This window comes from Heptranchias perlo, chromosome 32, assembly GCF_035084215.1.
Source record: "Heptranchias perlo isolate sHepPer1 chromosome 32, sHepPer1.hap1, whole genome shotgun sequence".
NCBI lineage: Eukaryota > Metazoa > Chordata > Chondrichthyes > Hexanchiformes > Hexanchidae > Heptranchias > Heptranchias perlo.
This window is the reverse complement of record NC_090356.1, coordinates 10,206,212-10,229,274: the sequence shown is the minus strand read 5'-3', so window position 1 is coordinate 10,229,274 and position 23,063 is coordinate 10,206,212. Positions and strand designations below refer to the sequence as shown.

At 40.8% G+C, this 23,063-nt stretch overlaps 1 protein-coding gene across 7 annotated transcripts in view; it reads left to right on the top strand.

Annotated features, from left to right (window-relative positions):
- The window catches only part of rerea (arginine-glutamic acid dipeptide (RE) repeats a), a 399,886-nt gene that overhangs the window by 217,446 nt on the left and 159,377 nt on the right, over nt 1–23,063 (top strand). The window contains exon 1 of one of the 7 annotated variants that reach the window (XM_067970330.1): nt 16,697–16,877. The exons of the other annotated variants lie outside the window; for them this stretch is intronic. Coding sequence (XP_067826431.1) covers nt 16,852–16,877 — 26 coding nt within the window. The 5' untranslated portion in view covers nt 16,697–16,851. Of the gene's footprint in view, nt 1–16,696; nt 16,878–23,063 lie in introns of those variants that run through there. 7 annotated transcript variants of the gene reach the window in all.

The following is a 23,063-nucleotide window of genomic DNA, read 5'->3' as shown; positions in this document are numbered from 1 at the left end:
TACTTCAAATTTTATTTAAAAGGTTTTTTATGCCCTAGACTAGATGAGACAAAAATAAAAAGGGTCTATCATAAGCAGCACAAAATTGAATTGGCTAAGATATGTATTAAAATTGCCTGCCAGTAGCCTTTTCTGATTTAATTTTTTTTATTTTGAGAAACACAAGTCAAAGGTCAAGTCCCATAATGCAATACACCAACAAAGTTGAAAAAAGCAGCACAGGTAAAACCAAGTTAAATTAATTGGTAGTGGTGATGTGACAACAGGCTGGGTTTTAAAAGCCTCTAGATTGTTGGATGAAGGGAAGTTGAAGAAGGTAAGGACTTGTACAGCTTTGAGGTCCTGGGAAAGAATGGGTTATAAAAGGAGAAATTCAATGGACTTTGATTTCAACACACTGAAGATGCAAGGAAGAGGGACACCATGAAAGATGGTATATTTGGAATTTAAAAGGTGCAAAAGACCATAGAGCAATGACTTATAGTAGTATTGATAAAATAAAGTGAGAAGAAAGATCGCAATAGAGAGATGGAGGTTGGTACTAGAAGTGACTATGGGGTTACCTCGCAGACAACAAGCAGTTTTTCTTGCATCCTGTTAAGGTGTGAGCCTCCCCAGAGGTGGGAGTAGGATTCAAGTCTTGGACCATCTTTGCTTTATAAAGAGTTTCGAGTTTTTGAGCATTTGGCACAAAATAGGAAACTTGAGTAATGAAGATTTAGGAGTGTCATTTTGGCCCAGTGGTGGTGGTAGTGCTTCTGAGTTAGAAAGTTGTGGATTCAAGCCCCATTCCAGGATTTGAGTAGATAATATAGGCTGACGGAAGTACTGAGAGAGTGCTGCATTATCAAAGGTGCTCTTGGATGAGATGTTAAACCTGAGTGGACATGAAAGATGACAGGCACTCTTTGAAGAGAAGGGAAGTTCTCCCAGTGCCCTGACCAACATTCCTCCCTCAATCAATTACAGGTCATTCATCTCATTGCTGTTTGTGGGACTTTGGTGGACGCACATTGCCGACCATGTTTGCCTACCTAACAACTGTGACTGTACTTCAAAAATAATTCACCAGCTGCAAAGTTCTTTCTTTCCATTTGAGATCAGGGACTGTCATACAATTTGAATCTTTACTAATAGGAGTCGATGCCAATACACAAATTTACAGTTGGCTTATTTGTACTACTGATATAAATATGTATAAGTCAGTCTGAGAACTGCAGATTGCAGCTTAATATTGACATTCTATTTACGTAGTATATACCACGCCAATTATACATATTAGAATGTTATCCCTCTGTGATTTCAATAGTGGCTTTGTTGAAGTAACCCTTCAAGAAGGAATAATTTGTTGAATAGTTTGTGACAGAATTACTGTTCCAATCTCTGGTTTGCCTCTAATTGTATCTTTTGCTTTCTTATTCTGTTTAGAGAAACACATTTTAGATTTATAGTATTTTCTTCGATTCAGGGTAATTTATTTACTAGAATCACTTGCTTTCTCCCCTTTGTAGAGGCTTGTTGTATTTGCAGTCATTGAGCTTATTGTTTGCTCTTAAACACAAATTGGTGAAACTTAATTCATCGTTGCAGATCAGAAGTGATGGCTACTATTGGTGTGATTCATAAATTCACCATATGTTTTAAATTAGCAATGATTGCTAGGTTAGTAATAACCATTTACATATACTTAGCCTGTAGTGAAAGTAGTTTTGAGATTGACACTTGGATGTGTTTTTTCTCAGTGATGAAGGTGCATTCCCACATATTTTCTGTTGCTAAACAGTGGGTGAGTCAACGATCACCATTCAGGTATATAGTGGCACAGCTAGAAACCACTTGTTCAGGTGGTGGCCACTCTGATGGATTGGAGATCTATTTTGTTTCAAACCCTAAAGAAACTCTAATCCGGTGCGCTGTGGTATCCCCCCATCTCGGATCATTCTTTTGCAGGTGGCGAGCTCATTACCGGGGTGGGTGTGGACTGGTGCTGGCTGTTGATGGCTCGGTGATGATTTGGCAGTGAATGGCTGACTGACTGTGGTTTGGCTGGCCACTGGTGGTGGCTGGCAGCTGGCTAAGAGGGTGGCTAATGGTTGGAGACAGTGCAGTTACATGAGATATAGTATAATCTATTGAAATCACATAAATACTGTGGCTATGAGAGCAGGTCAGAGGCTGGGTATTCTGCGGCGAGTGACTCATCTCCTGACTCGCCAAAGCCTTTCCACCATCTACAAGGCACAAGTCAGGAGTGTGATGGAATACTCTTCACTTGCTTGGATGAATGCAGCTCCAGCAACACTCGAGAAGCTCGACACCATTCAGGACAAAGCAGCCCGCTTGATTGGCACCCCATCGACCACCCTAAACATTCACTGCCGGCGCACTGTGGCTTCAGTGTGTACCATCCACAGGATGCACTGCAGCAACTCGCTAAGGCTTCTTGGACAGCACCTCCCAAACCCGCAACCTCTACCACCTAGAAGGACAAGGGCAGCAGGCGCATGGGAACAACACCACCTGCACGTTCCCCTCCAAGTCACACACCGTCCTGAGGGTCAAAATCCTGGAACTCCCTACCTAACAGCACTGTGGAGAATCTTCACCAAACGTACTGCAGTGGTTCATGAAGGCGGCTCACCACCACCTTCTCAAGGGCAATTAGGGATGGGCAATAAATGCTGGCCTCACCAGCGACGCCCACACCCCATGAATGAATAATAAAAAAAAAGAATCTTCACTTAGCTGAGTCCCTCAGCAGCTCTTCAGTCACTTGGTGTGCAACTCTCCTCCACTCTGTGGTTGCCACAAGATACAAATGAGTCACCATACAAGATTCTGAGGGGACTCGATAGGGTAGATGCTGAGAGATGTTACCCCTCGTGTGGGAATCTAAAACTAGGGGGCCTAGTCTCAGAATAAGGGGTCGCCCGTTTAAGACGGAAATGAGGAGGGATTTCTTCTTCCAGAGGGTCGTGAATCTTTGGAATTCTTTACCCCAAAAAGCTGTGGAGGCCGAGTCATTGAATACATTCAAGGCTGAATTTGACAAATTTTTGATCAGCAAGGATATGGGGAAAGGCAGGAAAGTGGAGTTGAGGTAAAAATCAGATCAGCCATGATCTCGTTAAATGGCAGAGCAGGCTCGAGGGGCTGAATGGCCTACTCCTGCTCCTATCTCTTACGGTCTTACGGTCACCAGAAAATAAATTAAGTTTTTCAAAAAAAAATTGTTTAAAGAAAGTTTTTGACATTTAGCTGACAATGAGTTTTTAAAAAAAATAATTCTCAGGATGTGGGTGTCACTGGTAAAACTGGCAATTATTGCACATCCCTAGTTACCCTGAGCAGATGGTGGTGAGTCAACTTCTTCAACCCTTTAGTGCGATGAAGATGCTCCCACAGTGCTGTTAGGTAAGGAGTTCCAGGATTTTGACCCAGCAACAATGAGGGAACAGCAATATATGTCAAAGTCACGATCATGTGTAACTTGGAGGGGAACTTGGAGGTAATGGTATTTCCATACACCATCTGCCCTTGTCCTTCTAGGTGGTGGAGGTCATAGGTTTTGGAGGTGCTGCCAAAGAAGCCTTGGTGAGTTGCTACAGTGCATCCTGTAGATAGTATACACTGCAGCCAGGGTATGCCGATGGTGGAGAGAGTGGATGTTTAAGCCAGTGGATCAGGTGTCGATCCAGCAGACTGCTTTGTCCTGGATGGCGTTGAGCTTCTTGAGTGTTGTTGGAGTTGTCCCCATCCAGGCAAGTGAAGAGTATTCCATCACAATCTTGACTTGTGCCTTATAGTCGTGGAGAGGCTTTGGAAAGTCAGGAGGTGAGTCACTCACTGCAGAATACCCAGCCTCTGACCTGCTCCAATAGCCATGGCATTTATGTGGCTGATCCAGTAGAGTTTCTGGTCAATGATGACCCCAAGGATGTTGATGGTGGGGAACTCGCCGGTGGTAATGCCATTGATGTGAAGAGGAGGTGGTTATGCTCTCTCATGTTGGAGATCGTTGTTGCCTGGCACTTATGTGGTGCAAATGTTACTTGCCACTTATCAGCCCAAGCCTGGATATTGTCCACGTCTTGCTGCATGTGGGAATGGACTGCTTCATTAACTGAGCAATTGCGAATGGTGCTGAACACTGTGCAGTCATCAGTGAACAGCCCCACTTCTGAACTTTTGATGGAGAAAAGGTCAAGTTAGGGTTAGTGGGGATACTCCATCTGACTTCACATGTGAGTTTTCCTCAGACGTGTGTTCCAGGTTATGAGAATTATCAGTGTTTAAGGAGCTTTATTGTTTTTGAAATGGTTTTAAAGCTTGGATGAGAAATTAATCTTTTTTATAGTGATCACATGAAATCTGATGTTTTTGCCCTTTGTACTGTTTAATTTTGCTTCTTAATATACTGGTTTCATAGTTTATAGCCTTGCCTGTTGGATTATTATTTGGCTATCAGTTGGAAAGACCAGTAGAGTATAAGACACCTCGTCCTATTTCCATTGAACTTATCATTAGCATAATGGGTTTATAGATCACGCCCTATATTATCGGATACTGTGTGCAAAAGATCATGCTTGAGTTCATAAGAAGTGAGGGCTTGGCTTCAGGAGCAGCCTTTGATGCTGGCTGAATCGTACCACCCTTTGGCTTCCAATGCGCACTGATTTTATGCTGCGAATTTGCTGCTAACTTCAATTCTGCAGCAAACTTATAGTATAAATCGCACATTTGATAGTGATTGTGTTTGGAAGTAAGCTGGATCTCTTGCACCCCCTTCACAGGCTCACTTTTGAATCGGTCTTGGAGGGGTGCTTGCACTTTTGGTTCTTGACCTGCAGAGCTTGCGCACCCAACAGTAAACTTAATGGATTTGCTTAAGTCGACCACTCGGAGGGCCCCTTTTTTTTTTGCTGGGTGTTCGGAGCGACCGGTCTGGGTTGCTGCTGGATGCACAAGACCTGCCTGTCACTAGCCTGCTGCGCTGGCATTAGGGTCGATGTGAAAACAGCTTGAGGCTCTGGGCAAGTCTCACTGGTGTAGAGACCCTTTCCTGGTTTTACTGCTTCTTTGTGCTGCTTGTTGGGGAACCAACAGCCGTGGCTCAGTGGGTCGCACTCGCCTCTGAATCAGAAGGCCTTGGGTTCAAGTCCCACTCCAGAGATTTGAGCACAAAATTTACTCTGACACTCCAGTGCAATGCTGAGGGAGTGCTGCACTGTCGGAGGTGCAGTCTTTCAGATGAGACATTAAACCGAGGCTCTGTCTGCCCTCTCAAATGGACGTTAAAGATCCCGTGGCACTATTTCGAAGAAGAGCGGGGAGTTCTCCCCAGTCCAATATTTATCCCTCAACCAACATCACTAATAACACATTATACAAGCATTATCACATTGCTGATTGTAGGACCTTACTGTGTGCAAATTGGCTGCCGTGTTTCCTACATTACAACAGTGACTACTCTTCAAAAGCACTGATTTGGCTGTAAAGTGCTTTGCGACATCCTGGGGTGAAAGGCGCTATATAAATGCAAGTCTTTCTTTCAATAGAAAGCGACACTTGTTTTCCACACCTTTTGTTTTCTGGACCTTAAAGGTTGGATCCCTGATGTTGAAGGACGGATTGTTTGGGGTTCATGTCCTTTTATAATATGCTGTTCCGCCACTGGAAGGAGTACTGTACCACACTCCTGCTTCTGTTGGCACACTGGATGTAAAAGTGCCTTTAGTTCCCATATTCTGCTTGATGTGTCAGTGTTGAAACTGCCAGTTGTTATCTGTTCAGCTATTAGGATCCTTTTAATTTCAATTTGTTTTAAATATTGAGCACCATTTAACATATACCTTGGAGTGACATCATTTAGCAATCCCATTTCCAATTGTAACATCCATGGTGCCAGAGATTGAGCCTTGACTGTTTCATGGAACAGTCCCATTAATGAAGCCGTTCAGTCATGTGGCCAGTTTTCTTTTGCACCCTTTCTGTCTCGTAATATTTACTTTATATTAGAATAGAGCTTATGTGTTTCTGCTCAGTGTGACATGCAGAACAGCACTTTTTTTGGATATGGTGTCGTTCGCAAGGCCGGCATTTATTGCCCATCCCTAGTTGCCCTTGAGAAGGTGGTGGTGGGCCTTTTTCTTGACCCGCTGCTGTCCGTGTGGTGAAGGTGCTCCCACAGTGCTGTTCGGTTGGGAATTCCAAGATTTTGACCCAGCGATCATGTAGGAACGGCAATATACATCCAAGTTGCGGTGGTGTGGGACTTGGAGGTGATGGTGTTTTCATGCACCTGCTGACCTTCTAGATTTGGGAGGTGCTGTCGAAGAAGGATGGTTTAGGTTATTGACTAAGGATGGTTTAGATTATTGAAGAAGGATGGTTTAGGTTATCGACGAAGAATGGTTTAGATTATTGAAGAAGGATGGTTTAGGTTATCGACGAAGGATAGTTTCGGTTATCAAAGAAGGATGGTTTAGATTATCGACGAAGGATGGTTTAGATTATCGAAGAAGGATGCTTATAGTTCAGATTAATATTCTGAAACATCACTGCTCCGGATTCAGGAAGTATAACATTATTTGACATTACTGCCTGAAAGGGTGGTGGAGGCAGAAACCCTCAACTCATTTAAAAAGTACTTGGATGTGCACTTGAAGTGCCAAAACCTACAGGGCTACGGACCAAGTGCTGGAAAGTGGGATAAAGCTGGATAGCTCTTTTTCGGCAGGCACGGACACAGTGGGCCGAATGGCCTCCTTCTGTGCCGTAACTTTCTATGATTCTGATCAAAGGTGGTTTTGATTACTGGACTGCTACAAACTTGGCTTTGTTACTTATTTCCCATGTCTTCCTCTACAGCAGCAGCTGATGGAACTAAAAGACTGTTGTTTCTTTCAGGGTTTCCACCTTACCATCATCTGGATTTTCATCCTCACCCTAGTTCTCATCAATCTTCAGACTAAACTCACTGTTTCCAAATAATATTCAGGCACACTTTGCAGAAGAACCGTTAGACTACATGGTGGCAAATAAAATGAAGGGGTCTGGCAGAAAGGAATAAAGCCTATACCTCAGTCCATTCTACACTGTGGCATGTAATCCCTCACAACCCACCATCCACTTACTCATTTTGGAAAAGCTGAGTTTTTTTTCTTAGCAGAAACTGTGCCCTTGCTTTCTTCATTCACAGATCTGGATTCTAGAACCTTGCCAGGCTCGAATTGGTAGTCAGTATAATTCCAAGTTTTAACTGAGTCAGCATTTTTTCAGTCATTTGCTGAGCATCTTTCCTGCACACTGTGGTACTGCATTGGCAGAAAACAATTTTTAAAAAAAAATTCTGTTTAAAGGACAGTTTTTTTTTTGCCAATCATGCTGCAATTTAACTTGGATGTTGACTTTTTCAGTTGATAAGGGAGCTGTGAGCAAGTAAATTTATTTGTGTTCCTCCAAGGAGAGCACTGTCATATCACTTAGAGTTCAGAAATTATGTGACATGGGAGCCATACAATATCATCTTAATTACCCATTAATTTAAGATAAATCATATATTTTTCTGTTCATTAGTGTAATGAGGAGCTCACCGTGGAATGAGCCAGGACAATATAAACACTGTGAAAGCTCTGTCAATGATTACAGTATATTACAGTTTCTTTGTGGTTTTTCCAGGAAGAAAACCACAAAGTCCTCTTACAAAATATCAAATTGGTTATTTACGGAGTATGCAGGAATGGTGGTGCCAGCTGTTGCCATTGTCATGAAGCCCTTGTTCAAAGACAAATATAGAAAATTTGGCTGAACAAAACAGTTGAGACAAAACGTGGAGAGCAGTCCTCATCATACCTCTGTGTATCTGGATGTTCAGATTACACAAATGTGGATAAGCCTCTCCCTTACCCATATTTTTGTAATCTATTGGCTCTGTTACCTGAAAGATTGCAATGCTGCTAACTCGGGTTAATTTGTTTCTTATTGTTTGCCCTGACTAGTTTATCATCTGTAAATTTGAAGAATTACAATACTTTTGTCCAAGTCATTATTCTGTTACGTATTAAAAACGGTGAGTGGTCTCAAGAGTCTAAAGGAACTGCATCTGCAGGTGGTGCTGTGAATATAACATTGAATGACTAATTAATTGGAACAAGTCAGCACTGAACATTCAGCGAAAGCCTCTCACTGAACACTGAGTAATCGCAACAATAAGCATTTCAATAAAAAGCATGTTACTGGGAAACCAAGATATATCAAAAACCTGCAGAACTAATTTTTCAAATATCGAGGATATCAGTAAAGATTTGTAGATGGAAAAGGTGGTCTCAAAAGTTACTCAACCACTCAAAACAAGTCCCTTACCAGGAAAGCAGTACCAGAAATGAAGAAAGAAGCTGCGAGCGGAAGTAATAAAAGCCTACTGAAACAAGCCCAAAAGTTTCAGCAGCTTACGTCAATCTCCCTGTGAAACAGTTCATGCAGTCTCTCTCCACTTTGGCCATGACATTCACCCGCCTGCCCTCCGGGGCAGTGAATCGATCCAGGCCCACACTACACCACCTCCACACTAAGCAGCAAAATTGTTGCTGACCAAGCGTTACCACTCCCAGAAAGGGAAATCAGCCAGACCCCATTCTAATGCTCCCATTCCGACTGAGCAGGAAAATTGACCCTTTTTGATTGCTCCTCTCCACGACAGATAATCAAAACTGACCATAGGAAATTGCTGTCCCCAACACCACTAATCATCCAAGCATCCTCAACTACACGCCTACTCCCTCGTGCCCCTCCTCTTCTCACCCATCCACTTCCTCTATCCCCTTTCTCTTCCTCTCCCCACCTCCCTGACCCTTCTCTCCTTTCCCTGTGACTTCCCATCTTCCCATTCTCTCCTCTTCTCTCTTCCCCTTCCACAGACCCTTCCTTTTTGCCCCCATTTCCATCTCCTTCCTATCCCCTGTTCCTCCTCCCCTCTTCCCCTTCCCTTCCTCTTAATCACCCATCCATCTCCCTTGCCCCTCTCCATTCATCTCCCCTACCCCTACCTTCCTCTTCCCACCCCTCTTCCTCCTATCTGTCTCCTCCCCAACATGGTTGTTATTTCCCCACCGTTTAATCCTGCTTGACCTGAGCACTGCACTTGGTCTTGCACACTCCATGTGCAATGCCATGATAGATTAACTAATTATATATTAAAGATAACAAAGCCCCCAAGACTGATTTATAGGGTGCCCTGCTTGCAACCTCTTTCCAGGCTGAAAAATTTCCATTCATAACTACCTTTTATTTCCTGTTTTTAAGCCAGTTGTTTATGTAGCACCATATTTTACCTCCTGTTTAATGACTCCTTACCTGTAGCTATTTGTCACTAGTATGAAACCTTATGAAACACTTCCTGAAAATCGAAGTATAATCATCTATCAGATTTCCCAAAATCATTTCCAAGTTTTCCTTCCTAATGAAGGATACAAGTACAAGAAGTGAATTTCCTAGCCTTGTCAAAGATTCTCCTCTAGTTTTCTATCACCCTTTCTTTGTCCTCATTTTCCATTTTACTCCTCTGATATCGCCCTGTTTACCAGCACCAATTTGTCCATTAATGATCACCAGTTTCTTTACCCTGTCCTGGAACCTCATCACCCAGTTCTTGAATCAATATTTATTGCAGAATCCACATGCTTTCCAACAGCAGTAATGACAGAATTAAAAGGTCCATCAGGAATCAGAGACTTCAACAACTATGCTAAGTGCAGTGAAAACAATGTATATTGATGAAATGACTTGATACTTTGGTTACTTTGTTGGTTCCAGTGTCAGTACAAGAGTGACTGCAGAATCTTGACATTGAACTGAATTATGGCTCGTGTTTGAGGGGGGGCTGTATGAGCACTGGTGGAGAAAAGACCGATATTTCTCGGAGCAGTTTCATTGATTGCAGTGGGAGCTATGACTTCAGACTAGTCTGGGAGTCTATCTGCAACTTCTTGGAGCAGTTATTGGTGGCAGTGGAGGCTCTGACTTGGGATCAGCTTCGGAGTCGATCTGAAGCCACCGACCCTTAGAGAAAATTCACCATCTCGTGGGCGTGTGGTGGGTCTTCATTGAACAAAATCATTCCCCCTAGACTTTCTTTTCCCTTTAAGTTAAGCTTGTGTCTTTAATTCTCTTATCCTTTGAATTATATATTTGACTACATCCATATTGATTCCCTTCATTATTTACAAAACTTAGATCATCTCCCTTAACTTTTTTTCTGATGAGAATAGGTTTTACTTTCTTAGCCTATCTTAATACCTCAATCATCTAAAACCCAATGTTATCTTTACTATCCATCTCTGAATCATTGGTACTCAACATCTTTTTTGTAAGTTTGATGATTGCAGTTGAAAACACGGCTCCGTGTGTGCCCTCCATCTGCCTTGCAGTATGTCGATGTTACTTACTGAACTTATATTCTATGAACTTGCTCAAATACCACCTGTATTTAACTTACTGTTGTAACTGCTGCTTTACATGACAACAACACTTACAATGCTTAAACGGTTACATACAGATTTTTTTTTGATTGGCCCTATTTAATGGTATAGCCTCCACTTTGTGGTCATATTTACTGTTTCTAGCACAATTATCTTAAATGTACTTTTCATAATATTGCACTCCATTTGCAATTCATCAGAATTGAAACCCCTTTTGAATTTTATTGCTTTCCACTTAAAATCATGTTTTCCCATCCATGTTCATATTATCTGCAAACGTAGAAAGAAATTCCACTTATAATAACCACCTTCAACATAGGCACGGGAGTAGGCCATTCAGCCCCTTGAGCCTGTTCCGTCCGCTATTCACTGAAATCATGGCTGATCTGTATCCTAACTGCATGTACCTGCCTTGGATCCATATCCCTTAATACCCTTGGCTAGCAAAAATCTATCGATCTCAGATTTAAAATTATTAATTGAGCTAATATCTGCTGTTTTTTGTGGGAGAGAGTTCCACACTTCCACCCCTTTTTGCGTGAAGCAGTGTTTCCTAACTTCTCTCCTGAATGGCCTGGCTCTGATTTTAAGGTTCTGTCCCCTTGTCCTAGAATTCCCCACCAGCAGAAAAAGTTTCTCTCTATCTACCCTATCAGTTCCTTTCAAAATCCTAAAAACCTCAATCAAATCACCCCTTAACCTTCTACATTCCAGGGAACACAAGCCTAGTTTATGTAATCTCTCCCCATAATTTAACCATTGGCGCCCTGGTAACATGCTGGTGAATTCGCGCCGCACTCCTTCCAAGGCCAATATATCCTTTCTAAGGTGCAGTGTCCAGGACTGCACACAATACTCCAGATGTGGTCTAACCAGGGCTTTGTGTAGCTGTGGCTAAACTTCCTCCCCTTTATATTCTAGCCCTCTAGATATAAAGGTTAACATTCCATTAACCTTTTGATTATTTTTTCAAGATCCTTTTTAAATATTGTGAACAGCAGAGGCCCAGTATTGAACCCTGGGATACTCTGATGGTCACAGTTGTCGTTAGAGCTGATTAATTCCTATTATCATCTAATTTTCAACACCCCAATGACTGTTGCTTTAATCGTTTTAATCTTTTATTAAATGTCTTCTTAAAGTCACAAAGTCAAGATGTAAGAACTTCGACTATAAAACCATCGTCCACGAATTCTGTTATCTCATTCAAGAATTTCATTGAAATGACCTGCCTTTGATGAAGACTACTGTTTCAGAATGAGCGCCGTTACTCATTCTAAATGCTGTTGGATTGCTTCCTTTTACTGAATGGCAACTTTTGGAATCTACTCTAGATTTCAGGGTTACACCCCTGCAAGTCCCTGTGTCATTCTTCTGACTGGAAAATAGCAAACATTCTTTTTAAAATCTTCTGATGTTACTCCTGCATTTATTAAGATGTGAAAATTCACCCATAGCTACACTTACTTTCAGATTTGAGATCACTATTTCATTGTTCCCTCTTGTTTCTCTGTGAACTTAGGTGGATCCCACTTCTACTTTTCTAAAATGAAAATTTATTTGAATTGTAGAACAAGCTTTAAAAGTTTAATGTTAATTGACTTTAATTTTTTGACTTATGTTCTCTGTGCCTCTAGCCTATTTTCTGTTTTTCTGACTTTACGTTTGTTTACTTCCCATGTCTTTCTGGATCTACACGTGTTCAAATAATGGTGGAGCATATCTAACCCCCTACGTACTGTGTCATACAGTTTTGGAATGTGAGTTTGTAACTCATACATGCTGAGTTCCCGATTTCATATGTGCTATGTAGGTAGGTGGTGATTGGGCAGCAGACACGTCTTCACACAGCGGTGTGGTGACAATTTTACAAATGGGTATAAGAACATAAGAAATAGGAGCAGGATTAGGCCAATCGGCCCCTCGAGCCTGTTCCGCCATTCAATAAGATCATGGCTGATCTGATCCTAACCTCAAATCTAAATTCATGTCCAATTTCCTGCCCGCTCCCCGTAACCCCTAATTCCCTTTACTTCTAGGAAACTGTCTATTTCTGTTTTAAATTTATTCAATGATGTAGCTTCCACAGTTTCCTGGGGCAGCAAATTCCACAGACCTACAACCCTCTGAGTGAAGAAGTTTCTCCTCATCTCAGTTTTGAAAGAGCAGCCCCTTATTCTAAGATTATGCCCCCTAGTTCTAGTTTCACCCATCCTTGGGAACATCCTTACCGCATCCACCCGATCATAGAATCATAGAAGTTTACAACATGGAAACAGGCCCTTCGGCCCAACATGTCCATGTCGCCCAGTTTATACCACTAAGCCCCTTCACAATCTTATATGTTTCAATAAGATCGCCTCTCATTCTTCTGAACTCCAATGAGTAGAGTCCCAATCTACTCAACCTCTCCTCATATGTCCGCCCCCTCATCCCCGGAATTAACCGAGTGAACCTTTGTACTGCCTCGAGAGCAAGTATGTCTTTTCTTAAGTATGGACACCAAACTGCACTTAAGTATGCTGTACTTAATTTTTGTTCTAGGGGTGTCTAGGGATATCCTCCCCTAGAAATTTTAGATTTTCGCACTACATTTTATACATTTTCCAACATTTGGAGTATACCTTTTCGGATATATTCATACACGTTATACAATTGATGCGGATAAAATATTCGCCCCTGATGATTTTATCTAGTAAATCGCTGAGATATACAGACCAGTTAGAGTAGTCAACCTGCCAGCAGCCAGCTCGCCAGCAGTATTAGCCAGCTGCTAGAAGCCACATGTCCACTACCACAGCCAGATAGCAATCGTCAGCAGTCACTGAGCCCACCCAGCCACAGTCTAGCAACAGCGTGGGCAGTCCATAGCTATCTGTCAAGTTGGAGTTTAGAAGCTTTGGTGGAGGGGCGAAAGAGAAAGGTAAGGAGCTGGAGGCCTGGGGAAGAGTTCCAGAAGTTGAAGAACAGAATGCAATTATTACTGCTTACTGGAGATATAGAAAACAGCCTCGTGCATAAGTAGGCCGTCGGGAAGTACAGAGAGAATGTAGCAACTAGCCTAAATAATATATATACAGCGTGAGAGTTGGTGACCAACCTGAATGAGTATCATTCTGAAAAATTCACAGCTTTTGTTCTTGAAGTGAAATGTGACTTTCAAAATTGTCAAAAGCCTGCTGTGATTGAAGTTCATGGCCGATTTGTAAAATTTCCCTTGTTGGTTTTATAGTGTCTTAATGGTAGCACTCTCAGCTCCAAGTCAGAAGGTTGTGACTTTAAGCCCCACTTCAGGGCTTGTGCACATAATCGATGCTAACACTTTATTGTGGAACCAAAGAAATGCTGCATTGTCAGAGATTCTGTTTTTTGGCTGAGACATTAAACTGAGGCCCTCTCTGCCTGTTCAAGTGGATGTAAAAGATCCTGTGGCACTATTTGAAGCAGAACAGGAAATTCTCTTAGTGTCCTGGCCAACATGCGTCAACCAACATAAACAAAATAAATTAACTAGTCATTCATCTCATTTGCTGTTTGTCGGACTTTGCTGTGTGTAAATTGACTAGGACGTCCAACAGCATTTCATAAGGATGTGAGGATGTGACAGGCGCTAGAAAATATATGTTTGTTCCTTTTCTATCTCTGGGAGCAGACCCATCATAATTGGGAACAAAAAGAATTTATAAATCCACATTTTAAACTGGTCAGTTTAGATTTTGTCGGTGGCATTTCACCATTTAGTAGCGCTGTTGATAGATTTGTATGCTTTGTTTTAATAGCCAAATGATGTAAAGGAAAGCTGGCAGAGATCTAGGTCAGGCTCCAGCAGTGCTTATTGTGTGTTTTGACGGTGTAGCATGGGAGTTAGTCGATCCGTGATGAAGCCATTACTAGAGATAAATTAATTCAACTAAAACCTGACACAGTTGTGGGAGAGAGCATATGCAAAGGTGATATATGTAAGGATACAAACTTAAACTCTCTGCAGAAAGCTTTCACGTTAGAAAATCCATGACCTCAATAATTATATAAATATGGCACAACCAGCTATAGGTTAGTGTTATGCTATAAATGAGTACAAATTAATTTGCAGGAAGTTGGCCAAAGATGCAGTAATAGGCCATTAGATCCACCAAGAAAACTTGGGTATAAATCCCAGCTCAGCTTTACGTTCAAACTTTATCTTTAATAGGTGGCCCCCATCAGTTGTTAGACACAGAGCTATGGGAGAAAGAAGATATGTAATACTCCACCAAGTTTGACCCTAAAAGCTATTTTGATTGTGGCCATACAGAAGTTTGTAGCTGAGGCTATCTTGCTCTAGAAAGTTATAATTTAGGTAAGAGGGAGTTCTCTTGCTTTTGATAATATAATCACAAGAACCTCCTCAGTGCTATTATTGTTGTTTTGGTGAATTGTCCATAAGAGAACACCACCTTACCCAGAATCTTTTTTCTATTTTTCAAAGAAGTCAAATGATTTGCTTCCACCATCTCCATAATCAAATATGCAATGTTGACACGGTGGCTTCATTTTCCTTTTTGTTCAGTGCAGTTACACTGGAAGTTTCTTTGATTCGAGACCCACAATTCCCCTGATAAATGTTGGAGACTGTAGTGATTCAAAACTGTTAAAGAACAATATATGTTTTGTTTAAATGTTTTTTCTTTCCCAGAAGCATTGGGATTTTAATCCTTTAGGTATTGCAAGACTTTACTACTTTTGAACTGGGAGCTCTTGCAATTATTCTGGAAATTGTTTTGTAAAGTACAATTTTGAGGAATCTACAAACTACATTTTTTTCCCCTTAGTTCAAGTTCTTAGAACCTTTTTAAAAGTCATTTTGTTGCTTCTTAACTTTTGTCTTTAAGACTGAAATGGTTCTGCATTCTTCAAATGTATTGATCCAAATCGACAAAATGACATTGCTGTGGCATCTTTAACTGTACCTTAGTCTGACACTTACTCTCACAGATACTGATGCATACACACACACCTGGCCTCTGCTTGGTGTCTCCCTGCATCACAATCTGAAATGAGAAGTACAATGGATTGTTGGATCGAACCTGCACGCCACAGGTCTGTGGTACTGCCTGAGTGCACTGATAAGGTGTGCTGTGACATCTTCCAAATTTATCTTTTATTTGCTATTTTGAAAAAATTGAGTAATAGGAACCCAGGAAAATTAATTTTTGCATTGAAATGAATTTTAAAAAGTCTTGTGAGCTACAGAAATCTGTGGAGCTGGGTGGAGGCCTATCCAAGCATTTTATAAGGAGGAAAGGAGAAAGGTTAAATAGTGCAAAGCTTAGTAATGACAAATATTATTATAAAAGTGCAAAATGCTGATACATTTTTTAAATGACACTATCTTAAATGTAATCCACGAAGGTCAGAACAATATGCACTGCCTTAAAGGGTGGTGGAAGCAGATTCAACAGTAGCAATCAAAAGGGAATTGAATAAATACTTGAAAAGGAAAAATGTATAGGGCTATGGGGAAAGACTGGGGGACGGGGACCAAATGGATAACTCTTTCAAAGAGCCGGCACAGGCACGATGGACCGAATGCCACCTGTGCTATAAGATTCTATAACAATAATGAATTCTGTTAATTTAAACCTAATTTAACATACATAACAATACACATACTTGGATCATTTTGCGGAATACAAATAATTATAATGAACAAAAATGAAATACGATAGTCTGGAATATATTTGTTTTAGTGTTGTTTTCCATAGTGCCCTTCAGAAGGAAAAAGGATTGCTTTTGAAACACTTTGTGCTTTGCAGTAAGAAATTATAAGTATCACTGTTCTTTGGAAGAATATAATTACTTTTTTAAAAAAAATCTGAAGTGGCTGCTTACTGATGAGCAAAATATTTTTATTTCAGACTATAACTGTCTCAAATTTGTTTATAATTTTTAATCGTGTGTATTGTGACAGCAATTTAGAAGTACTTTAAACTGACCAACTTGAATCTGAAGTGATCTTGGTTGATGTTTGTCACAGTACCCCCCTAGATAGGGCCCTTTTCTTTCAGCATGCTCGCTAAAGCTCCCTGGAGCTGGGAGCTGGTTCAGCATGCTTATTTAGAGAACATAAAGGGAGAGATTGATTGCTCTGTATGTGAGGGAGGCAGGGTCATGGCACATGCTCAGTGCTGACATTTTGAGGGGAAGTTTTTACGCTCTGCGTGGTGGCTGAGGTCATAGCACAAGCTCAGTGAAAGCTTTCCGAGGTCTCTCAAAGACTGCGTGTGCCACCATTTTGAGTACTGAGTGTAGGAAAAAGGGAGAGTTTTTGCTTTCAGTACAGACTATAGCCAGACTTGGGGATATAATTAAACCTGAAGGACTTGTTTTGACCATGGATGATCTCTTCAGCCCTCGGAGGTAGGCTTATTTATTCTGGCCTATCCTAAAAGGCTGCATTTTGTAGATTCCTTACCTTGTCAAATATTTATTATGAAATCTTCATTATTAATGCTGCAAGGCTTTTTGCTACTGTTTTTCAACGTTTGAACACCATTAAACAGAAAATGGTGACTCTTTCCCAAATAGCTAGCTGTCTTTCTCTCTCATTTTGGAAAGTAAAGGATTGTCAGCGATTTCTTTTGGTTTGGGGGTGGGGGGGAAGAGAAGAGAAATCAAATCATAGCAATAAAAATGATGATATTTTGCTGCCGATTTGGAAAATTTTCTTTTTAAGACCTATTTAAAGCAGATTATTGCATTTGTATGATTTGCATCTGATTGGTTTCCTCCAAGCACAGAAAACGCACCTTTTTTAGGACATATGTGGGTGTGAGAACTATTTGGGCCTGTCAGTTGTTTGGTTAGGAAAATGGTAGGAGGAAGGATTTGGTGTGGATAGCTATTGGTGGTTTTCAGTGATGGGTGGGACCTCACATGATAGCTCTTTTGGATACTTGAACTTCAGTCTTTTTGACTTAAACGTTCATTTGCAAAAGGAAAATTAAAAAATAACAACATGATATTAGAAACAAATGCAGTGTGTTTTTGTGTAAATTTTAAGAAAAACATAAAAGTAAAGCTGTACAACTGCAAAACTGGTAGCAGAAGTTATCTACTCTTTTGATTTAAAACTTACATCATTTGCTGTTTATAAATGGATATTGTTGCTTATTGCAACCTCCATTGTTACCTACTTGGGTTCACTTTGGATCTGATTCCAATCAGCACATTGTTAACCAAGTTCACATGAGGTGTGTTGAAAGCAAGTTTAGTGAAGATAAGAGTGGTACATTGTTGAAGCAAATCTATAGAGGTGTTCTGGACATTTTGTATATATGGTGCCCATATGTTTGGATGTTGTAGCATCATTTCCTATCCTTATGTACCTTTATTGAAAGAAATCATCAGCAATAGTCAAACTCTGATCAATATCTTTCTGGTACCTTTGGCAGTCTGAACACCAGAATGTCAAAGCAATCCAGAAGTAATCTGAATAAAAGTTGTTCCAAGAATGCTTGAATCAATCTGTATTTAAATGCAATTATTACACTAAAGGATTTATAAACAATTAAAGGAAAGTTTCTATGCCAGTGTAAATAAAATAAAAATACTGCATATTGATAAGGGAATGAGAAACCAATTGTCCCATGACAGAAAGATGGCTCTCAACTCAGCAGCCCCCCTGAATGTTGCAGTATTGTGTTAAATTGGTGCTGCATGATATTGGCATTAGAAAGAATATAGAATAGTTTTGATTTTGAATAATGTGCACCTATCAGAAAAGACCAATGTGCATTTGTTAATTTTAAATATTTATAGAATGAGGTGATAAAAGATCTTAATGTGGCACTCTAAACACATTTTTGTAAAATGATATATTTGAAGTGGCCTTATGGAAAAGAATTTAAATGTTTGAGATGTACAAATACTGTACCTATATTAGCAAAGGTTGCAATCTTCCATAAATGTCACCAATAAATTTTCTTGATTCTCCCCAAGGACAGCCTTTGAAGGTAAAGAATTAAGAGTTGGTGCTTTTCTTGTTTTAGCTAGTATAAGGTCTTTGTAAAATACTGTTACAAAAAAGGTCTTATCAATTTTTGGTCAACATTAAAATGTATTTTTTGTCCTGATCTCTTCTAATGCTGCTTTAGTTGGAACTATATCTACTAGAAGGTCTGTGGAATTGGCTAGGACACACTCTGCAACCATTAATTGCCATTCCCACACCACACCCTGATAATTTAGCTGAGATTGGGAACTTGCTTTTGGGCCAATTTTTTAAGGAGACTCAGTTGCTCTGAGGGGACTTTGTGTTGACACACTGGCCCATTGTACCATCTAACCATACATCTTTAAACATGTTGTTGCTCTGGGAGAAAATATACTTTATTCAAATAAAATAGTTTTTTTTTTATTCGTTCATGGGATGTGGGCGTCGCTGGCAAGGCCAGCATTTATTGTGTGTCCCTAATTGCCCTTGAGAAGGTGGTGGTGAGCCGCCGCCTTGAACCGCTGCAGTCCGTGTGGTGAAGGTTCTCCCACAGTGCTGTTAGGAAGGGAGTTCCAGGATTTTGACCCAGCGACAATGAAGGAACGGCGATATATTTCCAAGTCAGGATGGTGTGTGACTTGGAGGGGAATGTGCAGGTGGTGTTGTTCCCATGTGCCTGCTGCACTTGTCCTTCTAGGTGGTAGAGGTCGCGGGTTTGGGAGGTGCTGTCGAAGAAGCCTTGGCGAGTTGCTGCAGTACATCCTGTGGATGTACACACTGCAGCCACAGTGCACCGGTGGTGAAGGGAATTGCCATGTGTCCACAATAAAATTAAGATTGTTTGTTATTTGACTTTGAGTTTAAATGTGAAAAGGTGATATAAGTAAAATTATCGTCTGTTAAATGACTATTTATTGTATATGGAGAACTTTTCTTTGTAGATAGCTGATCATAGGAACAGGAGTATGCCATTCAGCCCCTCGAGTCTGTCCTGTCATTCAGTTAGATCATGGTTGATCTGTATCTTAACTCCATTTACCTGCTTTGGTTCCATATCCCTTGGTATCCTTACCTAACAAAAATCTATCAATCTCAGTTTTGAAATTTTCAGTTGACCCCCAGCCTCAACAGCTTTTTGGGGGAGAGAGTTCTAGATTTCCACTACTCTTTGTGCTCTGAGCCACTTTGCAGAAATATGAGGGATCATGAGGCTACAAACCATAACTATTTATGCAATAATAATGGTGATTTATAAACTAACGCTAAACCAGTGTATTAGAAAAATGAGTTAATTGAGTTACCAGATTAAACATGCTAAAATGAATCTCTTAAAATAATGTAGTGGTAAATTGAATTTTGTCAAATGAAGCTCAGCAATTTCATTTCAGTTAATGCTAGGTACATAAATTCTTCATATTCACAATATTAAAATTTGTATTGTACATGATGAAAACAAGTTCAAAATTTTTTGTATAGCAAGCTGTTCCAGAGCAAAACATATCCAAACAAAAGAACTAACTTGCCTGTCACAATCAATTTCAAATAAAATATATAGCAACTGGTTTTGTCTTTATGAATACTTATTTCAAAATGTTTAGTTTATTTGTCAGTGGTTGATATTAACCAATACTTTCCTGTTATTGGCAGTCAGCATATCTAAAAAGGATTTGAGTGGTGCTGAGCCATGTAAGGAAGATTTCAGGCTCAATCTCTGGTCTGTGTTGGGTTAGCTAATATTAATCGAGGTGGCAGTGAGGGTATAGCAAATGTCTCTGCATCTCTCAGTTTGAGAGGTGGGAGAAATTGACAGGAGTTCTCAGTTCAGGTCACTAGCTCATGACCTCCACAGGAAGCACACCTGTATGGACATCACTTGAGGTCACAATACACATCAGTTGTTGTGGCTTCCAACCTACCAACACTTCTAAGTAGAGAAGAATGGCCACTTTGGAAAAGTATCAGATGCTGTTGGTCCTGGTAAAAGAAAGACTTACATTTCTATAGTATCTTATCACACCTTTCAAATGTCTCAAAGTAAGCAATACAACAAAGTACATTGAAGTGCAGTGACTATTCTTATTTGGCAAAAGCAGCAGCCATGTTAACACACAGCAAGATCTTACAAGTAATGAGATGAATGACCAGTTAATCTATTGCTGGATGAAGGAATGTTGGTCAAGACTATAGGAGAACTTCCTGCCAATGGATGTTTAATATTCGCATGAATCTCTGGAACTGGCACACAGGACCTCAGGTTAATGTCTCCAAAAAAAAGCGGCACCTCTGATAATGCAGCACTTCCTCAGTACAGCACTGGAGTGTCAACATAGATTATAAATTGCCAAAGTTTCTGACTTGGAGGAAAAGTGTTGTGCACTTTATTTTTGTGTTGTTTGCTAAAACATTTTGCACAAAAGCAACTCTCACAAATTACTAAGTGGTAATGTTGCAAATTTCTGAGAAGCATTGCACCTGAACAGAGATGTAACCTGGAATAAAGCCAAAAATGCTACTTTTAACAGATTTAGCAGTTTATCAATTCATTATCAACACATGAGATGAGGCTTCAGGCCTCAATTATATTGAGACTCTGTACCATGATTTGGGCTCTAGTTATGCTGGATGCTCCGTGTGAGGCAACTACTTAGAAAACTGCAGATATACTGTAAATATTCATGCATAAGTAGGGACATTTTTGGTGTTATAGTTGGGCCTTTATCAGTTGTTAAGGATTATTGCTTTGGCTGAGACTTGTTCTCTGTTCAGCTCTGGTTGCAGTACTGTTCTTTCAATACTTTGTTCAGCCACAGTATTGCAACTTAGAGTTAGCAAATATACTATAAATAGATCTCATTGAAACATATAAGATCCTGAGGGGACTAGAAAGGGTAGAAGCTGAGAGGGTGTATCCCCTTGTGGGAGAGACTAGAACTAGGGGCAACAGTTTAAAAATAAGGGGTCTCCCATTTAAGATGGAGATGAGGAGAAATTTTTTCTCTGAGGGTTGTGAGTCTGTGGAACTCCCTTCCCCAGAGAGCGGTGGAGGCAGGGTCATTGAATATTTTTAAGGCTGAGTTAGATTCCTGATTAACAAGGGAGTCAAAGGTTATAGTAGGTAGACGGGGAAGTCGGGTTGAGGTCGCAATCACATCAGCCATGATCTAATCAAATGGCAGAGCAGGCTCGAGGGGCCAAATGGCCTACTCCTGCTCTTAATTTGTATGTTTGTATGCTGCCCTTGGAACCAAATTCAGTCACAGAGAATTTCAGTCACAAATGAAGATGTAAATTTTCCACTTTTTAGTTTGAAAATGCTCCTCTATTTTAGAATCAGAAAGGTTACAGCACGGAAGGAGGCCATTCGGGCCATCAGGTCCGTGCCATGCAATTCAGCTGGTCCCACTCCCCCACCCTATCCCCGTAGCCCTGCAAATATTTTCCTTTCAAGTACTTAGCCAGTTCCCTTTTGAAAGCCATGATTGAATCTGCCTCCACCACCCCCCCGGGCAGTGCATTCCAGATCCGAACCACTCGCTGCATAAAAAAGTTTTCCTCGTATCACCTTTGGTTCTTTTGCCAATCACCTTAAATCTATGTGCTCTGGTTCTTGACCCTTCCACGAATGGGAACAGTTTCTCTCTATCTATTCTGTCTCGACCCTTCGTGATTTTAAATACCTCTATCAAATCTCCTCTCAACTTTCTCTGTTCCAAGGACAATAACCCCAGCTCCTCCAGTCTATCCACGTAACTGAAGTCCCTCATCCCTGGAATCATTCTAGTAAATCTTTTCTGCGCCCTCTCTAAGACCTTCACATCTTTCCTAAAGTACGGTGCGCAGAACTGGACACAATACTCCAGTTGTGGTTGAACCAGTGTTTTATAAAGGTTCATCATGACTTCCTTGCTTTTGTACTCTATGCCTCTATTTATAAAGCCCAGGATCCCATATGTTTTTTTACTCGCTTTCTGAACCTGCCTTGCCACTTTCAACGATTTGCGCACATATACCCCCAGGTGTCTCTGTTCCTGTACCCCTTTTAGAATTGTGCCCTCTGGTTTATATTGCCTCTCTTCGTTCTTCCTATCTAAATGTATCACTTCGCATTTTTCTGCGTTAAATTTCACCTGCCATGTGTCCACCCATTCCACCACCATATCCTCTTGAAGTCTATCACTATCCTCCTCACTGTTCACTATGCTTCCAAGTCCAAGTATAGGGTAAATAATTTTTGTTTTACATTCATTTCATAGATTCGCAAAATCATGGAATATCCAGAGTAGTAATCTGTGCTAAATAGTCTGATTAATTTGTCCAGACGCTTCGCAAGTTTTAAAAAATATTTTATACACACCAATTTAAACTACCAGTGTGTTGCAGAAAAGAGAGTGACACATCAGAAGCCTAAGGGAGGGGCATGTGGCAGACTTGGAGCCCAACAGAGGGGGAATAGCAAATTGGGAACTAGGGAGAGAGAAGTGGCAGACTGGGAGACTCGGAGAGAGAGAGGTGGAAGACTGGAAATTTGAGGGGGCTGGTGATGGCATAGTGTGAGGGGAGCAGGAACCTTGAGAGAGGAGCAGTGGCAGTCTGGGATTCTGGGAGGGAGG